Source organism: Rhinopithecus bieti, unplaced genomic scaffold, assembly GCF_001698545.2.
Source record: "Rhinopithecus bieti isolate Rb0 unplaced genomic scaffold, ASM169854v2 scaffold_7167, whole genome shotgun sequence".
In the NCBI taxonomy this organism is placed as follows: domain Eukaryota; kingdom Metazoa; phylum Chordata; class Mammalia; order Primates; family Cercopithecidae; genus Rhinopithecus; species Rhinopithecus bieti.
In genome coordinates, this window is record NW_016805471.1 from 442284 (window position 1) to 465891 (window position 23608).

At 37.8% G+C, this 23608-nt stretch overlaps 1 protein-coding gene across 3 annotated transcripts in view; it reads right to left on the bottom strand.

Moving 5' to 3' along the window:
* The window catches only part of GABRB1 (gamma-aminobutyric acid type A receptor subunit beta1), a 404468-nt gene that overhangs the window by 19507 nt on the left and 361353 nt on the right, over positions 1–23608 (bottom strand). For all 3 annotated transcript variants that reach the window (XM_017872652.1, XM_017872654.1, XM_017872653.1), the window contains 2 exons: positions 2901–3038; positions 2646–2798 (listed from right to left, as the gene is read on the bottom strand). In XM_017872652.1, coding sequence (XP_017728141.1) covers positions 2646–2798; positions 2901–3038 — 291 coding nt within the window. The remainder of the gene's footprint in view (positions 1–2645; positions 2799–2900; positions 3039–23608) is intronic.

Below are 23608 nucleotides of genomic sequence, written 5' to 3' on the forward strand. Positions count from 1 at the left end.
AACAAAAGCAGATGGAAAAGTAGATCAAAATCCCATTGAAATCCTACTATTGAATGTCACTCACTTTATTACGTGACCACATTTTTCTTCTTCCTTTTCTCAGCATCTCATTCATTGTGCTCCTAAATTTGTCTTTGTGATACTAATCCCTATAGCATCCTCTACCAAATTGAAAGCTGCTGACTAGTTTGAGATCTACTTCATTCCATGAATCAACAGGACACCCAAATTACAAGGTCAGTATTGCATTTTAAAATAATTATGTGTAATTCATAGCAAAACATCACCAAAAGAGGAAACATGAGAAATGTCATAATTTGTATCAAGTGCTTGATTTATGTATATTTTACATTTACTATTATCTTGTTACTTTGATATTTCAAATATTATCTATTTTCTTGGTTCCAGAACCTAGCATGAATTAGTTCCCTGATGTCAGAAAACAACTTCTTAAAAGTTTGAACTTGGATTTGTTAAAGAAGTTTAAGACTATAAGCTCATAAAGGACAGATTTTGTTTTATTTACTTTGTTAAATATAGCATTCTTAATAGTATAATGTTTGCTAGCTGTATAATATATTTCGTGTTGATGATGGTGATGATGAAGTGATAACTGCGAAAAGCAAGAAGTGAAAAAGAAGTCAGAATCTAGTGTAGATATTTGTTCTCCAATACTAATATTATACCTTTGTATAGTGTTGTACAGTTTTAAATAATTACAGTTATAAATTATCCTATATGGCTGTCATAACAGCCTGAAAATGATAAGGAGTGTATATTATTCTCATTTTATAACTGGGTAAACAGAAAATCTGAGATTAGTTATTTTATTTTAGGCCACCCAGCGAGGATCAAAAGAGCACAGAAATGTTACACAATAGCATTTAAAATAAGCAATGAGATGAAAAGGTAAACTCTAAAATTTGATAGAGGCTCTTAAAAATAAAGTCAGAAAGTATGGAATAGATAGTAAAGACAAAGGAAAACTTCCAAAGGGAATGGGAGGTAGCAAAATGAAATGAAGGAAAAAATAGTTTCGCATTCATTTGCCAATCAGATTATTCTAGATGTATAATCCCGGATTTGACTATTCAACTTTTAGAAGAACAGATAAAGCAGGAGGTCAGGACTGCTATACAAAAAATTAAAGTGGTTCAGATCAGTAATAAATTCTAATGTGCTGGACTGATATAAAATGCTATAATGAGTGGTCTTTCTTATTTCTTTAAAAAAATCTTTAAATTTCACCTGATATAACTCTAGCTAATGTGCTTCACAGAAATGAATGAGTCACTTACAAATTCACCAGTTGCATTTCTGCTTCTACTCCTTGTTTTACATTTTTAAGCAGAAAGTGTTAGTAAATGAATGCCATTTTAAATTATATGTTTTAAAATATCTCAAGTTTTACAGTCCAAAGAATAGCTTAAACAAGCACCTTTATATACTAACATCTCTAATATCTCTAATTAAAATAGTATTAGCTTTGAGGATAGAAGAGTAAAGAAAACCACAATTCATGAACTTACTAGTTATTATTCTCTGCTGTGGACATCATCCACTGTTTTTTTTCTTAAGTGTAGTATGTAGACATAACAATACTCATGTTCAAATAATATATGCAGATACATATGTGTGATACTATTATTTGTTTGCTTTCTTTAATCTTAGGTTGTTCAAAGATTGATAAAGTGCTGCAAACACTTGACTTTGTGAGTTTCATGTATTCAGTCATTACAAGTAAGCTGTAGTGATGGCAATTAGCATAGCTGTGAACAGGTATGCTGATCATCTAGTCCAGCTTAATAGTCTCCGAAATGAAGAGATGAAATATGTTAGCTTAGCCAGAAATGTTATGTGTGTGAGTGTGTGTGTGTGAGAGAGAATTCGCCCCAGAAAGAAATAACTGAAATGGCTGTAGGATCAAATAGTGACACAGACTTGCACATCCCCAGATTCACCAGACAGACCTTACACATCCTAACCTTCCAAGGAATGCTTTAAAGTCTCAAACATAGCCCGTCAGCTTTCAGCAATTAATTAACCATGGCAGGATTAGTTCTAAATTTTGTTCCCCCAAGAAGGAAATCATTTTTATTCTGTCTTGACCACAGATTATTAATATAGTTGATGAATTGTCTGTGCGTTATTCAAGTGTAATAAGCTCCATTTAAAGGAGACTCAGCTTAATACGATTTAATTTTAGTTAGTATTCAAAGGATAGTATTTCTCAGCAATTGACAGCTTGCTGTTAGTCACAAGGTTTAGCTTTCTCCAAATTCATTTGTAAATAGTGCATTGTGTATGTTCTTTACTGTTAAAAGCAGGGATTAAAAAGGAGTCATCCCAAAGTTAGTAAAATTAGCGTAATGAGAATTTAAAATATATTCCATGAGACACTTAAGTAGTGCTAGATATAGTCCAAGATTTTTGTTTGTTTGTTTTGGTAAAATGCTAAAAAGATGGTACATTGTAGAATATTTATTGTAGACATGCTTACATTTAGATGTTTTATATTCAGGGACTCTTATGATGATCTAATTCTTTGGCTTGCTATAAGAGAGCCCTTCCCTCTAATTCCTGATACTGGTTATTTGTTGGAAAATAAAACCTGTTAGCTCTCTGCAGTGCTGAGAATGTATTACCTAGTGCGACTCTGGCTGCAGATGCATCATAGTTGATCCAAAAAGACACCCAGGACAGAATTGTAATCAGTGTAGAAGGCATGTAGGTTTGCAAAATGAAGTAACCAATGTTTCTCTTTAGACGAAAACTTAGTGACAGTCGTGGATATGCTCCTGAGTTGAGAAACGAAAGACAAGTAATCAGACCATCATTTGGTTGGAACCATCTTCTTCCTTTCACAGCACTTCTAGTACCTTTTGGGGAAACAACCTCACCTGTTGTGAACTCCACCTTCTTAGACACCATCTTGTAGTCAACAATTGAAAATTGAGGAAGTTCGATTTTATTAACACCAGTTACTGCCCCCTCTCCTCCATTCCAGTAAAACTCTATGTCATCAGTGGTATAGCCATCTGAAACCAATAAACAGCACAGTTAAATAAAGCTTAGGAAATCATTTTGAATACCACCTGGGAGCTAGAGGAAAAATTCCCAGCAAAAAGGTGGTAAGGTGGCATTGCTTTAAATTAGGGTGGTATGCAGGTCTCATGTGGAGTGCTATTTCTGATGATTTGGTAGTAGCTGCATCTAAAGAATGGGTGCATCTGGCTTTAGTGGACTTAAGCTCTGGATCATTTTGTGATAGCTAAAGTCACCGATGCAAATTTGTTCTTATTGTATCTACTAATGTGCATTCCTTGGTTAAATTGGGGGATGGCTGAATTCTAGGTACCTGGACATGGCTTTGGCTATGTGCTACTTAACAACAACAATTGCACAACAAGTAATAATAATTGAGCACATATTTGTTAAAAGGATAACAGATAGTGTGAAGAGATGAAGTATAATGAAAGACTAAGTTTATATATAGCCATTACATGATTAAGACATTAAAAACTGCATATTTCTTTTAGAAAATTTGGCAAGCTTTTATTCATATCCTTTGGTTATAGCTAATATTATTATAGCTAATATATGGGTAAAAGTCTTAGGACTACATAAATTCTTGATAATGCTTTTATATCTTTATACTTATGAGAGTGCACTTTAGTTAATTTAAGGGGAACGTGTAGGGAACTGTAGATTGTAGTAGAAGGGTCTGTCCTCAGGCCTTCAGCATGAAGGCCCTACGCTGATGGCCTAATCTCTTCCTCTTCCCACTCTGCTCCCACCTGGCAGTGTTCTAGCTGAGTTATCCTTGTGTATAAGAGTAACTTGCTGAGTTGATGGGTGCAGCACACCAACATGGCACGTGTATACACAGGTCACAAACCTGCACGTTGTGCACGTGTACCCTAGAACTTAAAGTATATATAAAAAAGAGTAACTTACATAAAAGAATGTACGGATATATTTTAAAAATCTAAAAATAATTTAAGGCATATTTTACGACCACATTTTTCTCTACCAGCTAGAGACAAAGATCTTTCTAAATTTATTTTCTATTTAGGTTCACCTCAAATAAAAAAGCATAAAATCTTTTTTCCATTAGAATTGCTGGGGCTAGTGTTTCAAAGGTAACCACATCAGCTCTTTGTAGTGGACATCATGCTGACCTACTTTTGATTAAAGCCAGTAATACCTTTTCAAGAGATAGAAAATAATATATTTGATATTTAGAAGTTGAATGCCAGGTTCTAAAGGGTCACCATCAACTTGTCCTTGACAGAATGTAAGAAATTTTAAGCTATTCTTCCCCACTCCCCTTCCCGCTTTTAAAAAGGAAAACAAAGCTATCTTAATTTTACTGCTTTTAACTGACTTCCAGATATAATCACCAGTGTTTGAAAGACTGAGACCCTCTTTACTATTGGACTTAGAATATTATCTACAGCGGACTAATTGGCATATTGGGGATTTTATCAAGTTTGGATATGATTCTGTAAGACTGATTCTAAAGATCTCCTTGAGAATTTGATTAAAACCTGCCAATAAAATCCACAGAAAAATATAGATAGATAGATAGATAGATAGATAGATAGATAGATAGATAGATAGGATTCGATGGCAATTTCAGGACATCATGGATCCCATTCATGGAGTTTAGAATACAAAACTCCTGTCTTAGTTGAAATGGTTAGTGACAATATGACAGCTTAAATTCAACCCAGACTTCTTCCTTTCCAATTCCAATTCAACCATGAGTTACCTCTCCTAAGCCCAGCAGGAAGTAGTATCTGGGGAATGTGAGTTCTCAGTCCTGTCTGGATCCAGTGGACAATGGCATCATGGGATTTTCTTTCCCCCCTCAGCCACTAGAGAGAACCTAGGGACTGGTGGCATGGAGTCCTCGGGTGGGGATTAGAACAGTGGGATCCAAGAAGATAGCTGGGTGAAGGGGCTGTTGAGCCTACTAAAGAAGGAAGGGTATTACCACCTGTGTGATTGTCTGGAGAAACTTGTCATCTCAGCCCTTTAAGGGGATGTGGGAAAGTTAAAAAGGTGGGTTGAGAAATCGCCATACTGTTTTCCATAGATATTGTGCTAATTTACATTGCTACCAACAGAGCATAAACGTTTCCCTTTCACAACATCTGTTGTTTTTTGACTTTTTAAAAATGCAATTCGATTTAGCAATCCCACTGCTGGGTATCTACTCAAAGGAAAAGAAGTCATTATATATAAAAGACTGCATTCATATGTTTATCAAAACACAATTTACAATTGCAAAGATATGGAACCAACCTAAGTGCCCACCAACTAATGAATGCATAAGGAAATTGTGGCATATATATACACCATGGGATACTACTCAGCCATAATGATGTGAACCCGGAAGGTGGAGCTTGCAGTGAGTGGAGATCACACCACTGCACTCCAGCCTGGGCAACACAGGGAGACTCAGTCTCAAAAAAAAAAAAAAAAAAAAAAAGAATGTATTTTGCAGCAACTTGGATGGAGCTGGGGAGGCCATTATCCTAGATGAAGCCACTCAGGAACAGAAAACCAAATATTGCATGTTCTCATTTATAAGTGAGAGCTAAGCTACGGGTAGGCAAAGGCATACACAGTGGTGTAAGGAATGTTGAAAGACTCAGAAGTGGGGAGGCTGGGAGGAGGGTAAGGGATTAAAAAATCACCTATTAGGTACAAGGTACACTATTTGGGTAATGGATACATCAATAACCCAGACTTCACCACTATATAATTCATCCACGTAAGTAAAAACCTCTAAAGTTACTGAAAAAAACAGAGAGAAGAAAAGGCAGGTTGGATCACTGAATGAGAGAGAGAGAGAGAGAGAGAGAGAGAGAGAGAGAGAGAGAGAGGAGACTACCTCCTGGTACATCAGCAGGGGATGACAACTTGACTGGAGCTCATCATGCTTTCCATCTAGAACTTTGTTCCTTTTAAGGTGACCTGGCAGCTGGGTCCAAACCCCAAAGAATATGCAAGAAAAAACAACAATGCATATAAGAAACCCAGTAGCCCTAGAGAAGGAAAACAAGTGGAAAACTAGATTAGGTATCACCTAGTGAAAAGAACTGAGGAGGAAGCAAATAATAGCTTGAACTCTCCATTCCTCACTCTTGGTAAAAATATAGGAACACTTACAGATATCTGATTACAGCACAGGCAACTTTTATTCTAAAACTCAATTTTTTTTTTTTTTTTTTAATATACAAAATGTCTTAGATAAATTGAAGAGAAGATGGCCACCAATGAGGCCAGAATTTGTGGCTTGGAAGACAATTTTATAGATATTTGGAAAGCATGAAGAAACTATAAAAATTTTGAACGACTCATCTAGGAGATCTAATATATGAATAGTGGGCATTCCTGAAAGAAGGGTGTTATATAGACAAGGAGCCATAACAAACAAAAAGAAAGCAGAAATTCCCCAGAGCTTACTAAATAAATTATTTTGCAGATTGGCAAGATCACTATATCAGGTCATCCCAATGTCATTCCTAAACTCCAAGGGTGTAATAATAGTCTTACAATCTTCCAGACAGAAAGTACAAGGTGTTTTCAAAGGAAAAAGTATTGAACTTCTTATACACAATGCTGGAAAGAAAAGATTATAGAATGACATCCACAGAGCATCTAGAATATAGGCATATAGGACAGCAACTCTGAGACCCAAAAGTACTACTCCCTGCCAAAATACCACTTCTTTCCAGAGAAGATATATACAGATTCAGAGGACATATCATCTAGGTACCTGCATGAGGAAACTTCTATGGAAGACTCTAATCAAACAGATGAATCAGGACAGATAAGGAAATCCACCTTAGAAACAGAGGAACTGTAAAGAATCATGACTAATCAATTCCATGCAAATTAATTTGAAAATGTGGATGACATGGGTAATTTTCTCAGAAGAAAGCATTTTTTTAAAGCCCAAATCAGGAGGCACAGAAAATCAAAACAGCTTGATTTCATCCCTACAAACAAACAGATATTTAAGAACTGATAATTCTATTGCTACTTAAACAGCTCCAAAGCATAGGCTAAGAATGAAAATTTCTAAATTATTTTCATAAAGTAAGCAGAACATATTAGCAAACAAAATCCAGCAGTACTTTAAATAATAAAGCATAATCAATATTGTTTATTCTAAGTTTAATATTAGAAAATCTAATAATATGCTTCATTATAATAACAAATCTAAGGAGAAAAAAACATATGATTATTTATACAGATACTAAAATGGCATTTGATAACTTTCAACACCAGTTCTCTCTTTTAACAAAGCAAACAACATTATTCAATAAATATGAGAAAGGGCCAGGCTCTGTGGCTCTCGCCTGTAATCTCAGCACTTTGGGAGGCTAACGTGGGCGGATCACGAGGTCAGGAGATGGAGACCATCCTACCTAACATGGTGAAACCCTGTCTCTACTAAAAATACAAAAAATTAGCCAGGCGTGGTGGTGGACGTCTATAGTCCCAGCTACTGGGGAGGCTGAGACAGGAGAATGGCGTAAACCCAGGAGGTGGAGCTTGCAGTGAGCCGAGATAGCACCACGGCACTCCAGCTGGGGTCACAGTGCGAGACTCCTGTCTCAAAAACAAACAAACAAACAAACAAAAATTTACCAGGGCATGGTGGAGGGCGCTTGTAATCCCAGCTACTCGGGAGGCTGAGGCAGGAGAATCACTTATATCCCGGAGGCGGAGGTTGCAGTGAGCGGAGATCATGCCACTGCACTGCACTCCAGCCTGCGTGACAGTGCGAGACTCCGTCTCTCTCTCTCTCTCTCTCTCTCTCTCTCTCTCTCTCTCTCTCTCTCTGTGTGTGTGTGTGTGTGTGTGAGCGAGAGAGAGAGAGAGAGAAGATATTTCCTTAACATGGAAAGATATATCTTTCCTGGTCCCAAACCAGCATCATTTTTAGTGTGGGAACAGAAAACAATCCCATGACAGTTACGGAGAAGATGAGAGTGTTTACTACCATTGCTAATATTTAACATTGTTCTGGAAATACTAACCAGTACATTAGACAACAGAAAGAAAGTTGAGGTACAGAGTTGGAAAGCTGCTGGTTAAACTATCAGGATTTGCAAATTATGCAATTGAATATTCAGTGAACCCCAAAGAATTAACTGAAGAGCTATTACAAACAATAAGAATTTGGTAGGGTAATGGGGTATAAAATTACTATACAGAAATTGATAACTTTAATATATAAAACAATAACATAACATAATAGATGAAAAGGACCACTTAAAAATACAGACAAAATTATCCAGTAATAAATTTGGTCAGAAATATGCAAAACACATATGAAGCAACATTTAAAATAAATTTGAAGGGCACGAAAGAAGCCTTGAACAAATAAAAGGCATAGCAAATTTTTGAAAGGAAAACTCAGCATCATAAGTTTCACAATTTAATATGATTGCCTCATAATGCCGATAGGATTTTTGTTTTGGGAACTAGACTAGATGAATTGAAAGTTAAAATAAACCCAAGAAAACTCTGAAAAAATAGTAGAAATAGGCTGGGTGTGTTGGCTCACGCCTGTAATCCTAGCACTTTGGGAGGCCGAGGTGGGTAGATCACTTGAGATTAGGAGTTTGAAACCAGCCTGGCCAACATGGTGAAACCCTGTCTCTACTAAAAATACAAAAAAAGTTAGCTGGGTGTGGAGGCAGATACCTGTAATTCCAGTTACTCAGGAGGCTGGGGGAGGAGAATCACTTGAACCTGGGAGGTGGAGGTTGCAGTGAGTCAAGATTGCACCACTGCACTGCAGCCTGGGCAATAGAGTGAGACTCTGTCTCAAAAAAGAAAAATAAAAAAGTAGAAATAAGGGGCAACTAGCTCTACCAGGTAGTAAAACATTATACAACCTCAATAATTACAACAGTGTGATCCCAGTGCTGGACTTGAAAGAAAGATTTGTGGGTTACAATAAAAAATTCAGAACTAGTGCCAAATACATAGGAAAATTTAGAATATGATAAAAGTGGTACCTCAAATTATTGGGAAAAAGATAGTTTAATAAATCATGCTGGCTGAGGAATTACTTGAAACAACAGTTTGGACCCCTATTTCATGTCATAAACTATTGTAAATCTCAAATAAATTGTAGATCTATCTAGAAAATATAACTACGCTTATACTGCAAGAAAACATGGGAGAATTATTTTATACTACTGACATGGATGAGGCCTTTCTAAGTCTAACAAAGAATTCATAAGTCATAAAAATTTAAAACATTCAGCTACCTTAAAAAAGTGTGGCAACAAAAATCTATAAACAGAATCAAAAGCAAATAAGAGACAAAAAATAATTGCAGTTCATATTTATGCCAAGGATTAATGTTCTTAATATATAAAAAAAAACTTCTACAAACAACAAAAAAGAAAATGACAAAAAACTTAATGAGAGTATAGTAAAAGGATATGAATGGAGAGTTCACTGAAAATAAAAATGCTCAAACTCAATTATAATCAGAGAAATGCAAATTAAAATTAAAACTGTATCAAGATACTCCTTTTTGACTTATAACTTGGAAAAAATCCACAAAGCGATAACATATTTTGCTCTGCATGTGGCGATGCAGCTACTCTCATGTTGCTGATGTGGATGTAATTTGTTATAACCCAAATGGAATGCAGTTTGCTTCAGCTATCAAAAGTATTAATGTATATACCCTTTCAACAAGCAACTCTTATTTTAAGAAATCATTGCTGAGGAATTACTGGAAAAAGTAGTTTGGATCACTCTTTCATGCCATGAACTATTGTAAATCTTAAATAAATTGTAGATCTGTCTAGAGAATATAACTATCAAAATTTCTAGAAATTAATCATTAAAGAAATTTCTAGCAATTTCCTTCTAGAAATTTGTTTTATAGACTGAATTGCACAATTGTGAAGAATGTGCATACAGGATTATTCATTAAAATACTGTTGTAATAGCAAAATATTTGAAACAACATAAATGTCCCCTGATATGGTTTGGCTCTGTGTTCCCACCCAAATCTCATCTTGAATTGTACTCCCATAATTCCTTCGTGTTGGGAGGGACCTGGTGGGAGATAACCAAATAACAGGGATGGTTTCCCCCATACTGTTCTCCTGACAGTGAGTAAGTCTCATGAGATCTGATGGTTTGATAAGGGGAAACCCATTTGCCTTGGCTCTCATTCTCTCTCTCTTCATCTGCTGCCATCCATGTAAGATGTGATTTGCTCCTCCTTGCCTTCTGCCATGGTTGTGAGGCTTTCCTGGCCACGTGGAACTGTAAGTCCAATTAAACCTCTTTCTTTTGTAAATTGCCCAGTCTTGGATATGTCTTTATCAGCAGCGTGAAACAGACTAATACAATAGAAGAGTGGTTAAGTAAATTATAAATTTTAGCACATTAATGCACTATTATAAAGCCAGAAAGAAGAACAAGGAAGTTCTCATATATATATATTATTTAAAAACTCTCAAAATTCATTTTAATTAAAAAAATCAAAGTTCAGAACAATAATGTTGCAACATGCTAATATGCGAGGAAAAAATCTGGGAAAAGCAGAAACATATTTACATATACTTGTATGTGTATGAAAAAACTCTGGAGGGACAGATAACAAGGTACTAACAATTTTTGGGGGGAGACTAGGAAGATGGATGATAAGGATGAAAGAAAAATTTTCACTCTAAACTTTTAATATTTTTTGAGTTTTGAATCATGTGAGTAAATTAACAATCAAAAAATTAAATTACAAAGAAGGAAATCTTAGCATCCTATGTATTTTCTACATGTGGGCAATGAGAATTCCAATACACACCTCCAGAAGACCTAGAATGGGGTTTATTAAGAAAAAATTTTATGAGTAGGGAGTGATATGGTTTGGCTCTGTGTCTCCATCCAAATCTCATCCCGAATTGTAATCGCCTGGAGGGAGGAGGGGCCTGGTGAGAGGTGATTGGATCATGGATGTGGATTTTCCCCTTGCTGTTCTCATGTGAGTGAGTTCGAATGGGATCTGATGGTTTAAGTGTGTGTGGCACTTCCCCTTTTTCTCTCTCTCGCTTTCCCCTGTTGCACCATGGTAAGATGTACTTGCTACCACTTCACCTTCTGCCATGATTGTAAGTTTCCTGAGGCCTCCAAGCCTTTGTTCAGCCTGTGTAACTGTGAGTCAATTAAACCTCTTTTCTTCATAAATTAAATACTCTCAGGTAGTTCTTTATAGCAGTGTGAGAACAAACTAACACAGAGAGGTAGTGGATTACCAATTGTTTCCCAAATTCTCATTATCCCATGGCTTAGGCTCATCAGGTAGCCTGGGTGCCCTGTGGCCAATGTTCTAGTAGAAAGGAACCCTGCCTTGCAGTGCTGTACATGTCACATTTTTATAGGATTGCATGGGGTAGCCTTAGGAACTCAGCTACTGAGATCAGCTTCTGTGTCTGTTGAGTTAACTCAGATCTGCTGAGTCTGCTCACTTCCGAGGAGGAGGAAATGAGCTGCCAGCACCACCTAGACCTGTCTCTCCTCAGAGACAAAAAAATTGCTTTTCTATCAAGTAACACAAAAATCAGATAAGTTAAAGAATTCACGATGCCCATGAGATAAAAACAAACCAATGGTTTGGAAGAAGGGGAAATGCTGATGCCAAGCCTGAGAGAAATTTCTCCCATGGACTTTTTTTTTTTGTTTTTTTAATGTGATGAAAAATGCCTCAGCAAAATCCATTCAGGAAGATGGCGTGAAAGGTGAACTTTTTCATAAAGATAGATGGAACCAAAATAAGTAAAATTTAGTTTTTAAAAATCCTTTAAGGAGCCAAGATAATACAGTCCAAATTTAAAGCTCTCTTCTTGTCTGACTTACCTAGGCATGGATTTTAGTAGCATATCTAAATATCCTTTGCTCACCTTTATATGGGGCTGGGGCGGTCTTTCATTCAGTTAGGCTCCCGTTAAGTGCCTCACATTTCACAAATGAATGACCTGTTCTGAACTAGACTGCACATGGTTTTGCTTTTAGTTAGCAACATAGAATATTTACACTGAACGTTTGTTAAGGAGGGAGTTGTAAACCAGTATCTAGAGACTCTGTGGAGAGAGATACTATTTATAGATCAAAGCCTAAATAGGAACCTTTGCTCTTGTCCCAGTTAAAGTCTGGATTTGCCAATAGCTTTTGACTTCGTTATGCCTGTTATTAGTTTGTGATCCTGGGTGGCCCATTATCAAGTAGGCAGCAAAAACAGGGCTGACAGAACACAGCTTCCATGTTAGCTTCAGAGTCACCCATCAGTGACCCTGGTGTGCTTACTCTTCCTTTCTGAGCGCTCTAACATGAGGTCTTTGCTGATTCTTCTTTGCCACAGACAACTTCTCTGGATTCAGTCTCTTATCTTTCTAGATATCCATCAGGATCCCTGATGAAGCACAGAACAATACCTAGTTCTTAGGGACGGCATCAAACATACCTAATTCTCTAAGCTGGCAAGCAAATCAATGGAAAATATACTTGGCATTGCAATACACCTACTTGTAGTGCCTACTATGCATCAAACACTATCCTAGGCAGGAAGGATATGCAGTAGGTTAGGTATGGCCTTACTTTTCAGGATCTCATGGTCTAATAGCAGTCTAAGCAAACTATTGACCCAAGGGAGTTAAACTTCTCAGAGGATTTGACCAGATGGGTAGAGCAGGCCTGCCTGGCAGAAGGAGTAACATATAGGGTGAGTACTGTATAAAAGGAATAATATAAAGGTTGGATGATGTCAATGGGAAATTGTGATTACTTCATGAAATTTACTCAATAAGCAACTCAATTTTAGCGAGAAAACTGAACTTTGGCAAAGTTGAATCCATACAAACACTACAAAATCCTCAACAATTTCAGTATGCAAAGAAAAAACTGGGCCAAGAAGAGTAAGGTAATTAGGTAATCAGGATTGAGTGTAGGGAGAGCTGTAGGTAGACTCCTATGGCCACTGGTCACAGTCCTTCCTGCTCCTAATTGACTTTTATAAACTCCCATTATACACATGCCTCGAAAAAAGCATAGAACCATGTTGAATTTTACCAGGCTTGTCTGTCTTTCCCCCACTATGCTCTGAGATTCTTGAGGTCAAGGACTGATTATCATCATTTTTGCTTGCAATCAAAAGACTGAAGTAATAGGTTCTAGGCTGAGCCACTAGCAATGACTCCCAGAACCACAGTGCAGATTGGCCCTTCAAAGGGACTGATCACCACAATCAGAAAGCTGCTAATCAGGTAGCTACAGCAACCACATTGACTCCAGGATCACAGAAAGCTAAAACCAGAATTCTTGGTTCCAGAACCATCCATGAGGTATGACCTGCACCAGCAAAACGGATGCTTCAAACACTGCCTCTGACGTGACTTGACTCCACCTAATCCAGAAAACTAAATTAGAGTCACCTCAGTTTCAAGAGAATCTGGGAGATGTAGTTAGCTTTCTCAAAGGAGGTCAGCATACATGCTAAACTAGCTAGATGGACTTCTGCTGTGTGCAACAGACACTGGATTGACATCCTTCTTTCTCTTCTAGGGAAGAAGTATTTGCTCCAGTATTGTGATTACCAGAGCTTTTCATCAAAACCTCTGTTGTAACCCATGCCAGTCATTCACTTGATATTTCTATGCTGCATACTCATTTTCTATACTCTACTCTGTACTGCTGGGGCTGGGCTTCCTGCTTCACTGGCTTCATGTTAGATGCTTCCCCTAGGAAGAGCTAGCTGAAGATTAGAAGATGGAAGGGAGAGGCTGGGCGCAGTGGCTCACGCCTGTAATCCCAACACTTTGGGAGGCTGAGGTGATCGGATCTATGAGGTCAACAGATGGAGATCATCCTGGCCATCATGGTGAAACCCTGTCTCCATAAAAACACAAAAATTAGCTGGGCATGGTGATGCGCACCCATAGTCCCAGCTACTCAAGAGGCTGAGGCAGGAGAATCACTTGAACCTGGGAGGTGGAGGTTGCAGTGAGCCGAGATTGTGCCACTGCACTCCAGCCTGGTGACTGAGTAAGACTCCATCTCAAAAAATAAAAAATAAATTAAAAAAAAAAAAAAAAAAAAGGTGGAAGGGAGAAAGAAACTTCCTGCTCCTGGCTCTTGCAGGTTGGTAGCACCTCAGTTTCTGGCCACTGCTACCAGGGCAATTGAAGAAGTCACCTTTCTTTTGGCAATTCCACAAACAGCTAGGACAATGCCTCTCATAGGATCACATCAGATTCAAACTTGTGTTCTACTGCAAGCGTGTTGGCAGCCTCTGACATCTGCTCATTTAGTACTCTTTTCTCCTTCTCCCTTTGGCTTTTTTTTTTTAAGCCCTTCCAACCTTTGTAACAAAGTCTCTATTAAATACCCTTTTTGAAAAACTTTTAGTGGTTTCTGCTTCCCAGATAGGATCCTGTCAATTACATAGTATTGAACATACAATGCAGAATATTTCAACTGTTTCTATAGCTTTGGTTTATCTCTACCCTTTGTCTTCTCTATTCTTCATTATATTATAAGCTCTTTGAAGAAAAGGGCCTTCTTTTATTCATTTAAAAAATTCCTGATGCCTAGAACAGATTCTGTCTATATAGTAAAGTTTCAATACATATTTTTGAATAAATACGTTAATGTTGTTTGCTGCTTAGAGTTTTGAGTTTATGGTCCCAAACTGGTAACCTGATAAAGGGACCTATTTGGTATATTCTTGAGCCTGATGTACTCCCTGATGAAGACAATTCTGTTCACAGAGGCCTTACAGGTAAGTCTGGGCACAAAGGAAATGGAAAAAGCTGTGTATTAATTTTAGGCTTACTGAGTTAACTAAGGTGACAGAAGTGATGGATTACAACCTCAAGCTGGTCTTTGAATTATAAGATCCTAGGTGAGAAACATGTAAGCACCAGTTATCTGAGAGTCAATGATGGTTTGCCGTTTGCGGTCGAGGTGGGGAGAAGGGTGAGTCAAAACAGTACCTCACATTATCTCCCAACTTCTGAAGAGCAGCAGAGCACGTCAATACCGCACAAAATAAAAAAGCTGGACTAGGACTACTGATCAATGCAGATTTTAATAATATTCAACAATTTATCCAGTCAGTGGTCTGGGTCTTTATTTCCAAGCTCACACACACACTTTGTTTAACTAAAACCCATTAGGCTTAGTGTTCAAGGCATTGAGATAATTACAGATGATTTGGGGGAAAAAAAGAATGCTCACTCCTTTTTTTTCTTTTTTTTCTTTGAGACAGAGTGTTGCTCTTTTGCCCAGGCTGGAGTACAGTGGGGTGATCTTGGCTCACTGCAACCTCCACCTCCCATGTTCAAGTGATTCTCCTGCCTCAGCCTCCCGAGTAGCTGGGATTACAAGCACGTGACACCACACCTGGCTAATTTTTGTATTCTTAGTGGAGATGGGGTTTCACCGTGTTGGCCAGGCTGGTCTCGAACTCTTCAGCTCATGATCACCCCCGCCTCGGCCTCCCAAAGTGCTGGGATTAGAGGCCTGAGCCACTGTGCCTGGCTGGCTTACTCCTCTCCAAGTAGAAGCTTGAGTTCTCATGGGAGCAATAATGGCACTTAGATCCAAAGGAAAGAATACTGGCTTTGAAATACACTATTATTTCAAAGGTTACACAAGAACATTTTGCCACAGAGCGAGAACATCAATTTACTCACACCTAAACAACCTATTTTACCAAAGGTTTTCCTTTATGAACTAGTGACTTCACACTGTGTCTCAGAGCTGAACACTTGGATACCAAGGATGATGTTTCCTAGCAACAATAACTATACAGGAGCTCTTGAAATTTCCTTTCAGTCCCTGGGGACTTCTTAGTGGTGCAGAAAGTACAGATAAAATTAAGTTGATGTCAGTGGATAAAGATGCATGGAGTTAGTACAATTGTAGAAGTATCTGGGATGTTAGTATTCTTTTGATACTTGAAACATTCTATTTTGGATGCATTTTCTAATTTGAAAATAAAAATTCCTCCCCACTGTGCTTAATAGAGCTAGGGGAATGGTCTAGTGCTGTACATAAATGTGTTTCAGCTAATACAGACATTTAAGTTTCTAATCCATGGGTGGGTAGAAGTAAGTTTATGTCTTGTCGTGGAGCAGTTGTAACCCAGTCTCAAATTTCATGGTGTGGATCTTGATTGGCTTAGGCCAATCATTAAAATATGGTGATTGGCTCAGGGTTAGGCAGCAATCCAGGTCTAAAACAATTATCTCATAGCAGTCCCCTGGCCAAATCAGTTGCTTGTCAATAGGCATGTAATCCAAATTGATCCAGTCTCAAAGAAACCTAGGTTATTTTTCTTCAATAGTTGGAGGAAAGATAATTTCTTTTTCTCTTTTAGCTGCTTGCAAACAAGAATGTTGAGTGGAGAATGCCTGGTCCTTACAGGAGCCAATATGTTTCCTTCCTGTTTACATCAGTTGCACCTAATTAAAGTGTCCTAAATTACACTCAAAATCAGCATTTCAACTATTGTTAGAAAATAACCTACTGAAATAAGCATAGTGGTCTTCCACTCCCTAATTCCTCTTACTCTTCCCACATGAGAGGAGACATATTAGGAATTTATCAATAGCTCTGCTGTTGTAGCAGTGTAGATCCTTTATATTACAGAGTTAATGGATATTTGGAATTGTGCATCTTAGCTTCAGATAAGACAGTCAACTGGGTTTAATTTTTCCAGTGGCTCCAGATCTGTGTAACAATTACTCAAAAGGCTACTTTGGGTTCCTTTCCCATGGAACTTTGTATCTCCATGACATCCCAAGAAGCAGCAAATAAACTATGGAAGCCAGATTTTTAAAACATTCTCACAGTTAAAGGCAAAATGCAACAACCCGTTTAATGTTTGATTCCTGACAACCCACTGTTTGAGTGGTCATCCACTGCTTACAGATAGCCATATCACTGTTTGCTCAGTAGTTAATTAGGTTTTTAGATAATTGTGAGAAAACATTTTCAATGGTCCATTTTCAAGGCATGAAAAATCTAAGCACTGGCAGCCTGCTTGCAAATGAAACAAACCTCATGGCTCATTCACCTAGAAGGTCACAATAACAGAACAGAATGTAGAGGAAGGGTCAGTCTATAAAAGGGAAGAGAGTTTCATTATTGAGAAATCAAATCTTAAGTGGGGAAGGGGACGGGGATAACCTTATAAGGGGATAGTGAAACTTAGGCGATGTCCAGGAAAATTGTAACCCCATAGTACTCAACCAGTGAGGAATTTGTGTGTAAGAGATAAATTACCTGTTGTGACTTCCCCAAGTGTGCCTTTCCACAAAACACCCAATCTTGCAAAGCCATTTTTAAAAAGTCTCACTTTCACTGTTCTTCATAACTCTAAGTCCATTCTTTGGGTTTGGATGGGTGAGTGTGTTTCTGATAATAATCAGTAGAAAACATGTTCTATCATAAGTAAAAATTCATCTTCTTGGAGAGTATCCACCACGACATCCTTGCTCACCCCTGTGCTAATAGAAAACCAACCCAATCCTTTTTTTGTTGTTTCTTTGTTTTTAACATAATAACACCTCCCATCTTTGAGAACACTTTTCATGTTCCCTTTCTTTTATTCTCCAGGCTCTGGTCCTTCACAGGATATGCTCAGTCTTAGGAAATTTTTTCTACTCACAGTTTTTAGTTTGCTTACATGTCCCATGAGGTACGCAGTCCTAAACTTAGCTGTAGCCATGTCTACCTTGTGTCTTTTACCTCTTTTTGGGTTATCTGTCTTGTTTCTCTATTGCACAGACCTGCCCCAAGGTTAATTCTGCCTTTGTTATGGAGCCACTCTTGATTGACATAGGAATTAAGTAGCAGTAGATTCGGACATATCCCCGGATTTGCTATCTTAGAGTCCAACCACGTTTTCTGATTTCTTAAGCATTCTCTGGAAAGCCCCATTATTTCCAACCAGATCTAGGACCTAACACACCTAAAACAAGGTCAGGATACTCAGGCTTCTCCCTACTTCATTTGGACCCTGGCATTTTCTACGTTTGGACAATATGTAAATACCCAGAGTGACTTTTCTAGAGCCCTGTTTCTTCATATCTGACTGTTTACACTGCCTAGTCCACTACTTATTGTCTACACTAGACCATACCCATTTAAAGGCTTTTAGACTCCGGGCATTATATTAAATACATTAAAGTATATTCACATTTCATGTTAAACATAATTTACATATCACTATAAAACATTTAATTGCAGCTTATTTGTTAACATAATATTATACTAATTTTAGTATTGTAGTATTCTTTATGTATTTTGGAGTCAATAATCTGTTTAAGACCCTCGAGTAATTTGTAGATGTAGACATTTTGCCTATAATGCTTGTTGGCTATATGGCTGAACCTTTGACACCAATGGGGCTCTAGTGCAATGGCCAAGATCTCCTTCCAAGCTTTATTTATTTGGAATATGTCCAACGCCTTCTAAATTTCCCACTGGTAGGAATTCTGCTGCCACCATTATATCCCCTGACCCTGATTGTGGCCCTTCCTGACCTTTAAATTGGCTATCTACCTGTAATTTCTCAAGATGAAGTTGCCTGCCAGTTTGAACTGCATGTGATAGACATTCATCTGGGCTATCCAGCTGGGGTTGAGCCTCTATACAACCCTATTCTGACCTCCTCTACCATTTTTCTGGTCCCATGTGGATGAGATTCTCCCATGCCTGCCCAAGTCATGACCTGCTTGGAGTGACTGGCTAGCAAAGTCTAGTCACTGGTCTTCCATTAAAGTAGAACAAGTTCAAATTAGCTTTTTCCATAATCAAATGGTTTTTACTTTCTTTTGGACTCACACATAAGAACTAATATTGTTCCCATTTAATTGTATCTAACAAGTTTGATAATTTTATCTAATTCAATTTGACTCACTATTTTAGCCTATTGAGTTTTTGCTTTGTGAGATGGAGTTTCACTCTGTGGCCCAGGCTGGAGTGCAGTGGCACAATCTTGGCTTATTGCAACCTCCACTTCCCAGGTTCAAGCGATTCTCCCACCTTAGCCTCCCGAGTAGCTGGGATTACAAGTGCATAACACCATAAAAAATATTAGCCCAGCTAATTTTTATATTTTTAGTAGAGATGGGCTTTCTCCACATTGACCAGTGTGGTCTTGAACTCCTGATCTCAGGTGATCCACCTGTCTTAGCCTCCCAAGGTGTTGGGATTACAGTCATGAGCCACTGTGCCTGGCCCATTTTTGTTTCTGGATCCTGATTTGTTCAACCTCTTAGTTTCATGTTATCTGCAAATTTGAAAAACATGCCTTTTATCATCATTCCCTTGATTGAGACAAATGTGGACTGGCAGAGACAAAGACAGAGCCCTGTAAGACTTCCCTGGTAATATTCCTGTAGGATGAATCAAGTCTTTAATCAGCACTTTGTGGGGTGACACCATCATTTATTCATTTAATATTTGTCTAATTGTTTAGCCTTTAGTCTATATCTCTATATTTATCATTTTTTGATTTTGCAGCCTATCAAATAAGAAAGTGAGGTGTTAGACTTGTTTTTAGAAACATCAAGCTGTTTTTAGAAACATCAAGTAATCCCATAGATTACTGTTCTCTTTTTACAGAATGTGGGGTTAGAATATTGTCCAGAATGCTTCAATTTCATCAGCTTAAGTGTCTGTCAAATTTATTTTTCTTACCTTCTTGGACAATGGAATGATGTGTTTCATTCCATAAATGCTGATAGCCATGCGATGTACTAATGTCTATAGGCTCATGATAATATCCTCCCACTTACAAGGTCTGCTTTCCTTTAATACATGCTAATGGAGTTATATTGCATTAATTTTTGTAGGTACATATGTTTTAGGTAAATTGTTAGCCAAAGATCAGAATGACGGTTGCTCAATGGCCCAAATACATAGTGAAGTAAAGAATAATCACAACCTGCAAATGCTAAAACTCTTATTGTCTGTATTGATGTGCTTGTTATCAATAAAATCTTCTCAAAACAAACAGCTTCTAGTCATCTACATTTTACTTGTCTTCATAGTCAAAAGGGAGAATATTTTATGTCTCAGAAAAAAATCCCTAGTCATCTACTTCTGTGGCATAATAAATATATATGTGCTTTTTGTCCCTCATTCCTGACACAGAGCTCTTAAATCCCTTGGAATTTCTTGGGTAATAGCAGAATCTCTCGTTTTAATGCAGTGATTCTGGTGAGCATCTAGATGACTTCAGGATGGGGCTGGTTGCCAAAAGACCACACCTTGATTAGAAGCCTGAAACTTTCACACTCCCCACCCCAACCTCCAGAAAGCAGAGAAAGACTGTAGATTGAGTTAATAATCCATCGTGCCTATGTGATGAAACTTCCGTAAAACCCCCTAAAGTTCAAAGACTTTCTGGGCTGGTGAACACATCAAGATGTTGGAACGGTGGCATGCCTGGAGAGCGCATGAAAGCTTTGCACCCCCACACCTCCCTGCCATACTTTGCCCTATGTGTCTCTTTCATCTGGCTGCTCCTGAGTTGTATAAACCAGTAGTAGTAAGTAGACTGTTTTCTTGAATTCTGTGAGACATTCCAGCAAATTGTCGAACCTAGAGGGAGGTTTGTGGGAACCGCTGATTTGAAGCTAAATTGGACAGAGGTGTGGGTAACCCGGGAACCCAGTGCTTGTGAATGGCATCAGAATTGAATGCAGTCTTCTGGGACCGAGGCATTAAACCTGTGGAGTCTGACTCTAACTGTGGAGTATTAGAATCAGAATTGAATTGTAAGAGATCCACTTGGTGTCCAGAGAGTAGGAGAACTGGTTGGTGTGAGGCAAACCCACACATTTGGTTTCAGAAATGCTGTAAATCAGTTCAGAGTTTTAAATTTATATTAATAGTCACAGAGTAGATTTCTCTTAGATACCTGTGGTCAAATCTTTTTCAGTCTTGAAACCCTGCTGCATCACCTGTACGTATAATAAACATCTCAATTCTTGGCGCCTCCCTCCTTAAAATAATCTCAGGTGAGAGATGAAAATAAATTGTGACTGTTTACTCTTGTTCTTAATTTCCACTGAGATCTGGGTACAGCCTTCTCAAAAAGATGAGTTTCACAGTACTGCAACCAAATGAAACATATACTACTTGCAAAGTTTGTGAAAAATCTCTTTCAAAATTCAGACAACCTTGACTTCTTATTGTTATCATGGAATAAAGAGGATCTTGCTGTTCAACTAATCTTGGATAAGGTCTTCACATTTTGTGATAGGATGTTGCCTCTGCCAGTAATTTCTGCTCTGGTTAAAAAGGAAGATCAAAACCTCTTTCCACTTTGAAACATTTGTTTGGATATAGGCAAAGTCCTTTGTGTTAATATTTTCTGAAAAGTATAATGACTACATTATCTTGGACAAATGAAAAAGAATTAACCCCATATGCAAAGAAGCTAAACTAGTGTGTCAGTATCATAATGTTTTTAAAGATTGTTTTCAAATGGAGTGTTAAGAATGCCTAATCTATTTGGCATCCTTAAAGATGTGCATCATTGCTTTATTTTAAAAAATAAAAAAAACAAAATCAGGCCTAGTTTGGAAAATGAAGTCACCTCTGATTTTGACAGGCACTTAGTGTGTCAAATATGCCTTTATTTTCTAAAGTGTAAACTACCTTTAAGAATAGTAAGATCATGGTGTTTAAATTAATTAAAATGAAATAATATTAAAAATTCAGTTCCCTAGTCTCCCTACCCGCCTTTGAAGTGATCCGTAACCACATTTGGCTAGTGACCACCATAATGGAAGAGCAGGTCTAGATCATTAGTTACCAAGGCGTGCTTCCCATTCCCTATCCCAACCCCTAGACCAGCAGCATTAGCATCACTTAGAAACTTGTTAGAAATACAAACTGTGAGTCAGGTGAGGTGGTTCACTGCTGTAATCCCAGCACTTTGGGAGGCCAAGGTGAGTGGATTCTTTGAGCTCAGGAGTTTGTGACTGTCCCTGGCAACATGGTGAAAACCCATCTCTACCGAACACATAAAAATTAGCTAGGTGTGGTGGTGTGCACCTGTACTCTCAGCTACGCAGGAGGCTACAGTGGGAGGATTGCTTGAGCCCAGGAGGTCCAGGCTGCAATAAGCCTCATGATAGCACTACTGCACTCCAGCCTAGGCTACAGAACAAGACCCTGTCTCAAAAAAAATAAAAAATAAAAATAAAAATAAAAAAAGAAATGCAAATAGCAACTCAGACACTCTGGGTGTGGGCCCAGTCATCTGGTTTAAACAAGTCCTCCAGGTGATTCTGATGTACATTAAAGTTTGATCATTCTGAGACAAGGCTCTAATCTACCTCGCGTGTCCTCCAGAATTCATGTGCTAGAAATTTGGTCCCCAGTGTGGCAGTATTGGGAGGTGGGGCCTGTAAGAGGTGATTAGGTCATTAAGAGGGATTCATGTCACCTTCTCAAGAGACTGGGTTAGTTAACACTAGCGTGGGTGGTTATAAGGCAGGGCCACCCCTTGAGTTTTGCCCTTTACACACATACTCCCATGGCCTTCCACTTTTCTGCCATACTGTGAAGCAGCACGAGGCTTTCATATGATGTAGCTGCCCAATCGTGGACTTTCCAGAGTTCGGAGCTGTAAACTAAATAAACCTCTTTTCTGTATAAATTAAAAAAAAAAAAAAAAAAGAGTAGTAAGATCATGAACAAGTAAAATAGAAACCAAGGCACTTATCTAACTAACTTAAATGCAATACTACTTTAACCTTACTGCAATAACAGTGTTGTTCTTGGCCTGAAACCCCAGATTTGATAGTTTGGATAATAATCTCAAATACCTAATTTAATTTCTAAAACCACCTTATATCCTCAATGTGGGAAACTATTCAGAATATCTCTAAGGTATTTCTGGTCTGAAGAGTCATGTACATCCTGATTTTATTGGTTATGAACCCACCCTTGTGTGGTTACTGAGTTTTGTTTTGCTTTATTTAAATTCACCTTCTTTCCTTTTTTTTTTTTTTTAAATTTTGCTGTGGGGGTCACTTTTCACTGAGAAATTCTGATGATGAGAAATAGTGATTTGTCATTAAAGCACAGTTTTGGAAAATCCATTAAAATATTAAAAAATCATCAGCATGCCAAAATCAGTGATGGCAAAATGTTTATGATTATGGTATGTTGTTAAGGGAAAACAAATACAATAAAAATGTATGTGTATGTGTACATATAACCAAGATTATATACGGAAATAGTTAATAGTGGTTATCTATGAATGACAATATTATGGATGATTTTTTCTTTCAAAAATTTTACTTAGTGCATATGTAATCATTTAAAAAAATAAAACCCCAGTACGTTATTTTTGTGTTCTAGAAACTGCCTGTTTGGGAAAAGTAAACATCAGTCTGTGAAAGTTATCTAACTATCCTGTAGAGGGCACTCAAGACCTTCCAAATTCATAGCAGAGACGTGATACGGTGAAGATTTTATTCCTTCAGTTACAGGAGTTTTAGATTTTCGTGATGATTTTAGTTTTGAATCACTG